This window comes from Coturnix japonica, chromosome 2 (assembly GCF_001577835.2).
Source record: "Coturnix japonica isolate 7356 chromosome 2, Coturnix japonica 2.1, whole genome shotgun sequence".
In the NCBI taxonomy this organism is placed as follows: domain Eukaryota; kingdom Metazoa; phylum Chordata; class Aves; order Galliformes; family Phasianidae; genus Coturnix; species Coturnix japonica.
The window spans coordinates 123,047,656-123,059,949 of record NC_029517.1 but is presented as its reverse complement, the minus strand read 5'-3'; the positions used below and the strand labels follow the sequence as shown (position 1 = coordinate 123,059,949).

General features: G+C 38.4%; 1 protein-coding gene across 6 annotated transcripts in view; it reads left to right on the top strand.

Moving 5' to 3' along the window:
* Positions 1–12,294, top strand: part of ENPP2 (ectonucleotide pyrophosphatase/phosphodiesterase 2) — a 66,731-nt gene that overhangs the window by 47,695 nt on the left and 6,742 nt on the right. For 5 of the 6 annotated variants that reach the window (XM_015856200.1, XM_015856203.1, XM_015856201.2 and 2 more), the window contains exons 14-22: positions 2,057–2,088; positions 2,874–3,001; positions 4,498–4,585; positions 4,750–4,837; positions 5,677–5,849; positions 6,125–6,176; positions 8,460–8,596; positions 9,026–9,161; positions 10,262–10,339. In XM_015856200.1, coding sequence (XP_015711686.1) covers positions 2,057–2,088; positions 2,874–3,001; positions 4,498–4,585; positions 4,750–4,837; positions 5,677–5,849; positions 6,125–6,176; positions 8,460–8,596; positions 9,026–9,161; positions 10,262–10,339 — 912 coding nt within the window. The remainder of the gene's footprint in view (positions 1–2,056; positions 2,089–2,873; positions 3,002–4,497; positions 4,586–4,749; positions 4,838–5,676; positions 5,850–6,124; positions 6,177–8,459; positions 8,597–9,025; positions 9,162–10,261; positions 10,340–12,294) is intronic. The other variant, XM_015856205.1, reaches the window with a different exon arrangement.

The following is a 12,294-nucleotide window of genomic DNA, read 5'->3' as shown; positions in this document are numbered from 1 at the left end:
TGCAGTATGTTGGTGAGACACTCAGAGTGGAGCTCACTAAAGATCAGCTGTATTTCCCATCTGTAGTTCACAGACCCTACAGTGATGGATCTGTGTCAAGTGGGTAACTGAAATGTTCTGGGTTAAAAATCACCTGTTTTGGTAAGAACAATCTTGAACCCAGTTTCAGACAGCAGCATACACGTCTTTGTAAGTTTTGAGCTAATAGAGAAAGCAAATTACTAATTTTGAGTCCAACATCTTCATTCTTTTGGCATAAATGAGAAACTGAACAGGTTGCTGAGTAGCAACAGACTGGGGAACTGTAGAGCATTCATTCAGACGTGATAGTAATAATTAAACGTTTTTTGTGAGAAACTCACCCTGACTTGGTGTTCAAGGTTATCTGGTCTTCAACATGCTCAGGAACCAGTCAGGAGTCCTCTGGTGGAACTTAACTCTGTTATTTAAGACAGTACTGACCCAGCATTATGTCTGTTGCCCTGATTCCCCTCCAGGGAAGCAGTGCCACAACAGGCCTTGAGCCAGCACCATGACAGCTCTGGTTCTGTGTACTGGGGCAAACCTTGCTTTGCCAGCATTTTAAGCTAACAATTCAGTGAACAGAGCGAAACTTATAAATTAACCGTAAGTACCTATGTTGTTGCAAATTGTGCTACAAGGATGATGACTTTTGGAAGAGAGGAAGATCAGATAAGTGGGACACCCTATTGATTCATCGTAGCAATGCACATACATGTAGGCTGAGGACAGATTTTACAAAAAATTGGACTTTGAAGATGAATGACTGTTAGAATGATAGCAGAAATAATAATAATGTAGTTAAGCTTTTAGATACTGATTTATTTCATTAGAAACTTAATTTATCTGGGTATTTGTACTCTGAATATAGGAATACAGAATGAGTGTGTAAAAGATTGTTGGAGATAGTGTGCACGTCGATGCAATGTATGAGGCTCACATAAGACTGAATTTCTAAGCTTCAGTCTACTAAATAGTTATATTTCAGTTCCCCTGAGAATGTTTTTTTTTTTGAGGATCTTTCAATCTTCAAATTCCCAAATTGCTGAGCAAAGTTAGTTTTCTTTGGAGGATGAATGGCAGTATCTATCAAAAAGTTCTAATAGCATGATCTCTGAGTCATACTTCAGGGTTTCCTGCAATACAGTTTTCGTCTTTTGGCCCCTGTCCACAGCTTCCTTGCTGGATATTTGCAACCACATGTAAATCATCTGTTTGAACATAGAACAAAGAAGAATGTTTCTTGATTGTAGAACTGGAGTTTGCCTTCAGTAACTGCCAGATCTCCCATTTTTTTAATTCCTTTTTCCACTGTCCTATTCCATAATACTGCATCATCTGCCATGGATGAGCCTGTGCTTTGTTTGGGGATTCAGTAAAGCCCATTTGATGCTCAGTAACATAATGTTTTCAGCAGTGAAACAATAAGAGTTAAGCAAAAGATTTTCCCCTACTAAGAATTTGTCATTACTTGTTGGGTTTTTTTACACAAGACTGAAGAAATGAGTGAAATACTAAGAGGTAAAAAACACAATGTATTTATCTTACTGTTTTTAAGTAAGTGTCTGGATAGGGAGCTAGGAGGTATGGTTTAGTGTTATTCTGTAGAAATGGTAGAGGGAGGATGGTTGGACTAGATGATCTTGTAGGTCCTTTCCAACCTTGTGATTCTATGATTTTGTTATTGCCTTCAAATGTGCTCTCTAGATCTTTCAGGAAGGATGATTTTGTATTTTAAAGCAATCATAGGACTTGAAATTGTATTTTCAGAAAATAGAGTAATTGTCCAGTTAAGCGTATCTCAAATCACAGAACAGTGAGCAACATTACCTGAGCAACTAGAATATCATTAAGGATAAGAGGTTACATTTAGTTCATATTCAGCATATCTCACCTAATGAGTTCTTTTAGTAAATGTCAGCCAACCTTTAGGAAGAATCCTTGTACAAAAATGAATTCTCACCTTGTGATAACTTCACAACTTCTTATTTTTAAAATACTTTTTTCTTTCTTTTTTTTTTTTTTTGTTTAACAGATGACCCTAAAGTGATTGTTGCCAACCTTACAGTAAGTATTCAGCCTGCTCACTTTGTGCCCTAATTTGGGCATTATTCAACATTCCCTCCTCACTCTTTAGGTAGGAGTACTGGCCATTAACAGGACTGAAGTGTTAAATGGTACCCTTCATGGGTGTGGGTTAATGTTTGTCATAAATTCCACTGTTTGCTGCTGTAGTGACTTTTATAACATTTTTGTGCAACGCAGAGCCAGAACCTCCCTGACTGTCGTGACTCCTTGAATTGAGTCTATTTATCCGTTCCTTCAGAAATGGAAAATAATCTTTTAGGGTAAATATTTTACAAGCAATTTGAAGATGCTGAAAAAGTCCATTTGATAGCTTTCAACCATAACCCGGCTCTTAATGGAAAAAACTGTTTTAAATAAAAACTAATTTTAAAAAATAATGAGATTTGCTAACCAGACTGCTTTAAATATAACTGCAGACGAGATGTATTTTCAGCATTTATCTTTCCTCTGAAATTCAATCTTGGGTTCAGTTAGCTCACAGATGAAGAATTTTATTCTTAAGTAAGCATGACATTTTACATGATGCTTCCAAAACGACTTCCACGAAAATGAATATTTCCAAAAATGTTTTGATTACTCCATGTGCCCTGGTTTTATGTAAACATTGCACAGAAATGACTGAATCACGTACTCTACATGTACACATTGTTTCCAAGTCATCATCAATAATGCACTTCACAGCTTGATTTCTGTACTTCAGGGTGTACTTCATGTGCCTCTGAGCTAACTGACAGCAGTGTCATCTGTAACCATTTATTTTTCAGTGCAGGAAGCCAGACCAGCACTTTAAGCCATACTTGAAACATCACCTTCCTAAACGCTTGCACTATGCTTACAATAGAAGAATTGAGGATGTCCATTTATTGGTCGATCGCAAGTGGCATGTAGCAAGGTAAATTTGCTTTCAGCCCGGTTTCAGTGTGTTTTTCTTTCTAAGAAAACAAGACCTGGAACTACTTTGTCTGTCCTCCTCCTGCCATCTGGTCCTGGTAAGATTCTTTCACATTAGGTTCAGGGTCCCAGTTTGGAAAAATCAGTAGTTGGATGAAAGAGAAAAACCCAGATTATAGTTTCCTTTCCCAAACAACTGTGTTTTTTGATTAATTAGCTCGTATATAGGAACTGATAGGCATTTTTTAGTAAGGTGCAAACTTATTTCCAACCAGGTAGTGGGGAATATGGGAGGACTGGAGAAGTTAAAGTACAAGAGGTTGGGTGGATGTACAGGGTAAATGGAAAGAAAACTGAGATATTGACATAGTGAATGTAAGCCTGAGAACATGTGAAAGTGTATTATAGGTTCACCACCGAAATGTCTGTATTGTATTGTGTTGCAAAACAAATCTACCGCTAAACAGGACGCTTTAGGTCAAAGCAAACCCTGTGGTTTGGCCCATGCCATTTGCCTCTGAATTTTCAGTTACGAAGCATAGACAATTTTTAATACTGTTGGTTCAAAATGATGGAGCAAAAACGCAGAGTGAGCAGAAGAGGAATTGCCTTGGTTTATGAGTTTCTGATTTAATGTATATTGTTTCTCTTGCTTTGGTCTTTTCCCACATTTTGTGTTACAGTAGCAGAATGACTGAGTCAGTGCATAGGACTGACTCAGTGGTTCTTGGAAGATGACAGAGATTTTAGCATATGCCGCTCTGTTATGAGCTTTACATTATGGCAGTTTTCTTTGCCTACATAGCTGCCAGGCAAACACATGGTATGTTGTAAGCACCTTTTGACATCTGTGCATATCTTGCCATGAACTATACAAGGATCATTCTGCTGGAGCAGTGAATGAGAAACTCCAAATGCTTTCTTGCATGACTCCACTAGCCAGCTGGCCATCTGCCTTGTGTAGTTTCAGTGGCTGGGGTTCATGTACATCTCAAAGAAGTAGACTGAATTTTCAGCCTACCAAAATTTTTAGTTTTAAGAACTGGAATTGATGGGATTAGGCTGGAGGGCTCAAGTTTATTATGTTGTTATTCACTGCATCAACAGGTTTCATTCATTTATTAATAATATGTTCTGAAATCTTGTTCACCAGTGATCCATTTGTTAGTGTAACTGTAATTAATTGTATACTCTCTGCCAAAAAAAATGGTTGTTTTTGACCTGGTTGCTGTAGTAAAAACTCTAGTAACTTTCAGTGCTTGAAACAAATTTTTGCAGGGCATAATTTTAATACAGATGAATAAATGAACTTGTAGGGCAATCCATTCCACTGCATGGATTGCTTATATGTGTTCCTGATGAAACCAAAGGCAAAAAAGTGCTCAGGAGTGAGCTGATAATTATAATTCTTAGGCTGCAGTACTTGTTTTTCCACATATTTTGTAAAATAGTGTTCAATCACAAGCTGAGAAAAAGGCTAATGCTTTTTCAATTTAGGAAAGCTGTGGATGTTTACAAGAAACCAACAGGAAAGTGTTTCTTCCATGGAGACCATGGCTATGACAACAAGATAAACAGCATGCAGGTACGAGCAATGTAGTAACCTTTACAGCAGTGTTATTAAGCCAGAAGATATTTGAGATCTCTAAAATGTAAATATTCACTAAAAATAAGCCCTATGATTTAAAGTTGCTCTTCTGTATTCTTCTCTCTCTTTCTCTTTATTTATTTATTTTTCTTTTTTTTAAGACTGTCTTCATAGGTTATGGACCTACATTCAAATACAAGACCAAAGTACCTCCTTTTGAAAACATTGAACTTTACAATGTCATGTGTGGTAAGCTGCCTGCTTGAGGAATCATAAGAGAAACATGCTGCTTTAACCACAAGGGTTTATTTAGACACCTGCGGGCTCAGGCCCTGTCTCCCTCACAGCGTCCCTTCCCCAGCGTCTCCTTCCCAAACACTAACTGAAGGCATTTCCCAAGGGCCTGGGCTTGCTGTGCTCTAGCATCTTGCCAATAAAATGTATTAACATAGTTCTGCTGCGTGCAGCTTGGCACAGATAAATATGCACAACTACAGTCATATTTTCACATACAGACTTCATTAGTCTAGGAAGGAGGCTTCTGTACCTCCATGTCTCATGGAGCAGTTCAGGGCATCACCTACCTTTCTATGGCATCCTAATATTATCACATTTCCTAATCTTTTACTGATTATACATTCTGATCTTCTGTGCAGTCTCTTATTTAATAATGATTTAACACAGAAATAAAACTTTCTAGCTGAATGTATGATTAACTTATTTACTCTTTTTCATACACAAAGTGTCAAAAAAGCAGTTATCCTGTATGTGCAAAACAGGTCACTAATAATACTGTGTTCAAGGTGGTTGGATTGTAGTTTGTATTGGGAACTGCAGTAGTTATAATAAAATAGTTTTCGGGCATCTTCATGCAAATTAACCTTCTTCTCATAAAGTCTACCATGCTATTCAGGCAGGATTTGCAATTTTATGTTTTGGATTAGCATTTTTATTACATTAAAAGCATTCATTAGCATGGCGCAGATGTAAACAGTATTGCAAATAAATATGTTTGCTAAGTATATTTACTGCTAAATACATATGTTTCCAATGCAACCATCATTAACTTACCTTGGGTGTTTTCATAGATCTGCTTGGATTAAAGCCTGCTCCCAATAATGGTACCCACGGAAGTTTGAATCACCTGCTAAGAGCCAATGTTTATAAACCAACTGTGCCAGATGAAGTTGCTAAGCCACTTTATCCTGTAGCTCTACCTTCTGCATCAGATTTTGATATAGGATGTACATGTGATGATAAGGTAGGTGTTAGCATCTGTTGATGCTCCCACTATTAGCCACAATTGCTTAATAAAGTTTATAGCCTTTTTATAGCTATTTTGAGAGTGTTTGATCTGCAAGAATTCCCCAGATCCTTCCTGTGAAATGTTCCTTGTTTCTGCAACAATTATTGCTTTTTGGAAAACAGGAAACAAAACAGTTGTCTTTGTTTTATAGTGTTACTTTTGTTTTGTTAGATGCCTAGTACAGTAAGATGCTCCAGTGATCCTAATCTGTTCTTTTTTCTATTCTTGAGAAGAACAAGTTGGATGAACTCAACAAGCGCTTTCATGTCAAGGGAACAGAAGGTAAGAGCTTGGTGCCTTGGTTATTAAAAACTGTTTCTGTTTTCTTTTGCAAGATAGTTTGCATCACTGATACTAAACATGTTCCTGTTTAATTGTAGTTAATGTGTAGTAAATCAGCATTTCAAATGACTGTCAAAAGAGCACACAGGCATATACGAGTTAGGCAAGGCTAACTGCTGCTCGCGTGTCAAAGTGTGCACTACTTTTTGCTGTGATCAGAACTGAAGAATCCCTCAAAGTGAGACAAACATTTTAGTTCTTTTCCACCACTGTTAGGAGGTTTAATATCTGCTGTGGAAGCAGAGAAAGGAGGAAAAGAGAGGGAGTGTGAAGTGGTGCTCCATTTAAGCATAAGCAATAGATTGGGTAAAAAACATAGACCACGTCTGCACAGTGGCTTACCAGCATTGATCAGGCATAAGCTTCAGCAAGTCATCAGTGGAAAGGATAGTACAACTCTCTCTGACAACTCCTAATTGGCTCGTAATGCTTGTTGTTTAGAGGGCAGGTTATCCACTGAACTTTCACCAAACAAGTACACAAGCAATCCCTGGTTCAGGCATGCTCAATGTAACTTTATCCCTCACTACTAGTGTTTCTCTCAGCATCCCCTGCTCCTCTGGAAGATTGTTCTTGTGCCCTTGATGCTGAACCTGATGTTTTAGCATCTGTGTTGTCAGCTGTGTGTCAGGGCTGCTATCCAGGTTAAAATATAATAGTAATAGTTGTCAGTGTCCCCCTCATCATAAGGATTTATATTTCTTCTTCTCCATCTAAGCAAATTCTAAATCTTTGAATTTGGACTTAAGTTTAGACAGGCTTAGACTGTAGATACTTCAGATTCCTCAGAGGTCTGAGATTCCTTACAAAGCTGCTTTACTTCTACTTCCGTAAGCAGGCAATGCAGCCTATCCTTTAATTTCTTTGGGTGAAATTGTTCATTTTTTCTGTGAGTAAATTGCCTTTTTACAGCTTTCATCTTGCTAAACTGACTTTTACAATGGCTGTAGCCTTTTCTAGCATTAGAAAAAAAAACAAAACTGTTGTGCTTTTGGATTTCTCAACATCTTTATTTTGTTTAGATTTGGATACTTCTTCATTTCAATAGTATAAAAAAAGGAATTTTGTTGTATTTTAAGAAATAAGCATATGTATCTTTTTCAGTTACTTGTTTGTGAGCTGTCAGTTAACTGGAATTAGTTTTCCCTTACGTGAAGAACAAAAAATTCTATTTTGTTTAAGTTATTTTGTTATGTTTTGTGACATGTGCTATAGCATATGTCCATGCGTTTAGTTGGTAATTAACTGCTCCCATTTGGGGAGCGTTTACCTGAAGCTGTTATTCATATACAGAGGGAAAAAGTTCTTCAGCATCTCTTGAAGAAGGGAAGTTTATCTTTGTCCTTACACAACATTTTTCCTACTTCTCTTCTGCATCCCATAAAAATATCTTCTATTTAGACTCAAACTCTAATAAAACATGCCCTTTTCCTTAAAGTTAAATGCCTTTCTATGAACAGTGTTTAGGCTGGTTACCTCATTTCTATGTTTTGACTTCCCAAAGCAAGCCAAACCTGTTTCCCAACTGGTTATCAAAATGAATGAATCATGCAGCACAGTGCAAGCTTAGCCAGCAAATTTGTTTTCCCTCTATCTTGTTTAATTTTTGCTTACAAAAAGATAAAAATATTATCAGAGGTATCTAATGACACTTAACCATAACAGCAGAACAACAGAAGGAAAGCAAATTGTGTAGACTTGGAGGTGTCTTTGGTAGCTAAAGTTAGGAAAAGGGCTTTTTGTTCTAATCTGAAGGAATGACAGGCTGACAGAAAATAACATGTAGGTCTTCAGAATATCCTATGTATCAGCCAAGTGGAAAAAAAATACTCTTTTATTGAGTAGACTCCTTTGCCTTCCTTTTGTGAAGGACTTTGTGTTGTACAGAAAACAGAGGAAGAAGAGGAAAACAGGAAAACTTAGACAGTGAGTGATAGGATGAGGGCAGATCTAAGGCAACAAAGTGATTTTCACCTCCGTGTTTCAAATGTAGGCACAGAGATCCTTGTCTTCTGTGCCTGGAGAAACATACTATGACCCCAACAGTCTTTCAACTGCAGAGAAAACTCGTAAGCTGAAAGTGAATTTTGAGCCTGGAAGTGGGATCCCGACCAAAACTATTGAAGAACAGCTATTCCTTGTGTTACAGGATATCCTTAGCAGTGTTTTTCAACTTCAAGGTTTTGAGTGATAAATTTAGGTGTAATTTCTTCTGATCTTTAGAGAAGCATCTTCTGTACGGGCGCCCTGCAGTGCTGTACCGCACAAAGTACAACATCTTGCACCACCATGACTTTGAAAGTGGCTACAGTGAAACATTCCTGATGCCTCTCTGGACATCCTACACTATTTCCAAGCAGGTTGGTGCTGCCTTTTCTCCTGGATATTGCTTGCAAAAAAATTCTTGGAAAGTCTGTTTGCTGTGTGTATTCTTGAATTTGTAGAAGTCCCCTTTCCCAAGTGGATTTTCTGATCAGAAATGATCCCAAGTACCATTGAAAATAACACTATAGGAGAAAAGAATTTTTAAGGCAGATTGTTTGAATATTTCTTTTCCAGTTTTCATTTTCATTCTCAGCTTTTCTCAGTAGGAATTTGTCTTCCCAGTTAATTTCAATCAGCTACTTCATTTGAATTTCAGCTGCCTGAAGGAGGGGCAGACTTGGTTGTAGAGCTGGAGTGTGGATCACTGTACTCCACACGATGCCTTACAATCTGTAGACTACAAGATGCCATTTTCTTTTAGCTAAAAGTGCTGGTATTACATTTCTTGTCACTGCCCAATGCAGGCAGAGGTTTCCGGTGTCCCGGAGCACCTGGCCAGCTGCGTCAGGCCCGATCTCCGCATATCTCCAGGAAACAGCCAGAGCTGCTCAGCCTACAGAGGTGACAAGCAGCTCTCCTACGGCTTCCTCTTCCCTCCTCGTAAGTTCAGTAGCAAGTCTACAGAATTCAAGGATCTGAATGTCATTTCTATGCATGACACTTTGTTTTATTTTTTAAATAACAAGCGGTTTTATAATTTTCTGTTTAACTACAGAAAACCTTAGGTATGAAAAAACACCAGATGTAAAAGGACTCAAGGGTTATTTTTGAGATTGTTGAGAAAGAATATAGGTAGGAATCCTCTGATTTCCCAGCTTCCTGGGGTGATTCTTTCCATCACAATGCACTTCACTCAGAGGACCTGTTTCTCAACCAGCATCATATATGAGGCTGGATGGGATGGATATATTATCCTTGCTGCATGTGTTCAGGACCAAGAGCTGAATGCCAGAAGCTGCCATCATGACTGTGACCTCTCTTTCACAAGGCTGGAGAGATATTCCAAACTGTTACTTAGCTTCATGCACAAAAAAGATGAAGTGTACCACTTGAGTTAATAAAAACAAAGGTGAAAGCAGAGTTGCACAGATTAAGAACATAAGCTAGAAGGCAGTCTTCAAAAGCTGGCCCTTTAATGTCGATGAATGTATACTGGCACATAGCTGGAAATCTAGTCGATTCATAATTTTGACTTCAAACAACAGAAGAATAAACATATATAATGTGAAAATCCATGTTAGACTATTGCACAGTGTAAAAACAAAGTAGAATTCTACTATCTCCTAGAAACAGTGCTAATAGAAAATCTCTGTAAATGAGTGTTCTGAGTTCTGGTGCAATTATGTCTGTTAAGTCTTGGGAAAAAACCTGTAGATCTAGTAAATGTTAATGGGATACAACTTTGCTGTATCACAGATGTGAACTTCATTGCTCTGCCTTCCTTACACAGTGGCTGAAATAGTTTAGAATGGATTTCTGATGTGGAATTGCTCCTGCTGGAGGCTTGCTCAGAGCTAGAAGATAATCCCACAGCCCTCTGTCTATAAATTGTGTGACTTTTTTATGAAATCACACAGAGCAGCTGACTTCTGTTTTGATGACAGTATTCCTTTTGGTTACTCTCTAAAACCACTTTTGAAAACATTTTTATGTTCTCTGAATTCCGACATCTCATCTCATTAGTATTTTTCTTTTTTCAGAACTAAGTTCCTCTGCAGAAGCAAAATATGATGCTTTTCTAATAACAAATATCATTCCAATGTATCCTGCTTTCAAAAGTAAGTGTTGTTTCTATGGATTTATCTTTGTTTCTACTTACCAACAGCAGTAGTCTGGGAGTGCGCTCTTAGCATGTTGTAGTTCAGGGACAAGTGGCATCTGGATCACCTTTGATTTTTCTATCCCTCCCCTTAGAGGTAGACCAGAAATTTTTATTACTTTTTAAGAAAAAGGAAAAATAAACCAATTTATGGCAAGGGAGGAATGACTTAAAACCAAATGAAACTTTCAGTGCTGCAAGGATGTAGTATTAAAGTTCCTTTGTCTGAACATCGCTTTTCTCTCCAGCGTTGCCAAGAGGTAGGAAAACCGTCAAACTATTCTGGTGGCATTTTTGGCTTGGCAGGAATTGGGAAGCCTTGAAAGAATCTCAAGAGCCTGTTCTTGTGAGATTTCCAATTCAGATTTTAGGCCAGGGAGGTTTGGATAAACATCAAAGACCATGGGAGGCTTTTTCTTTTTAGCCTAAGAAGTGTGCTTTTAACTGCAAAACCTCTGAGTGGGAACAAATGGTGATGTTTGCTGGAAATATGAAGCAAGGCACACTTAACTGATTATAGAGAGCAAAATTATTGGGGGATTTCCCACTCTAAAATCACTTCATAAAACTGCTTTTTACGCTAATGTTAGTCTGTGTAAATTAGCTGAGATGCTCATCATGGGAGAACAACACACCATCAGCAGTGCTTTTTCTCCCATTGGCGTCCAACTTTATCACAACTGAGTGAAGGATCATCTGAGAACAAATGCTGCAACTTGTAGCACTCCTGGGGAATTATGAACCAATACACATGTGCAGGCTGCAATGCAGAGCTCAGACCACTCATTACATGGAGCTGGCTTAAGCAGTTCCTGCTTTAGTGAAGCTGCAGGATCTTGCCTTGGGGCTGCAGTGCATTGGCATTGCTGTCTGTGTGGCTGCAAGTGGAAAACCAATGTGGGAACTGGTTCAGCTGCAGAAATATTTCCTTTTGGGGCTATTTCTGTTGTTAAGGCTGATGCATCAAAGGAGTGAGCAGCTGGAGGAGTGGGGCTGCCAAGTGGTTACTGCAGCTGAGGTTCTTAGACCATCACTTGTGGGTACCTCTGCACCAGCCTGAGCAAGGAGTTTGGCAAAACACATTGGGGAAGGAGGTTCCTGAGGCTGGTGCTGCTGTCAGTGCTGGGGAACCATGAGCTAAGCAGTCTGAGCTGGCATAGCAAAAGTTAACTTTATACAATTTAGAGCTGTTTTGCTTGCACGCACTTCTGTTAGCGTTAAAATGAAAAGGAAAAAAAAGGAAGGAAAGCAATTCTGCAGCTGAAGATCCCTGTGTGTTTCTCAGTGAGTCTCTGTAAGCATCTAAACTTGTTAAGATTCAGAAGGTTGCAGTGGGAGAAGGTGTCATGCTTTCCACAAAAATTGTGGTTAAAATTCCCTGCTAGGCAAACCTCTGCCTTAATGAGATGCTCTGTTATAATTTGGCCGTCCTGGACTGCACCTGATTTAAAAGTTGGACTTTTTGTATTCAAGGAGGATTTGTGAGAAATAATATGGCCTTTGTATTTCCCTGACTTTTAGAATATTCAGGCTTTGCTTTTAATCATGGTACTGTTTCCTTTTGTAAGTGGGAAAAAAAAAAAAAAAAAAAAAAAAAAGAAGAAGAAAAAAAGAAAAGGAAAAAGCAACATACCCAATAACTAGATAAGGAGGACAAAGGAAATGTTTACAGAGACATCAAAAGCGTGTGAACAGCTGCTTCTACTGGCAGTGAAGGAACAGTAAATTCTCTGTGCAACATCTAGGGTAATGCCAGGCTTAGGATGGTACCGTTCATTTCCTTTATTGCTAATTGGGGGGGGGGAAATCAAGAGAAGGCAAAGAATTCTGAATAGGCCTTATTGACCAAACAGAATGAAGCTGCAGTAAATCTGTAAAGCTTAGCCTTTGATTTCCTCTCCTATTGTGTGAATG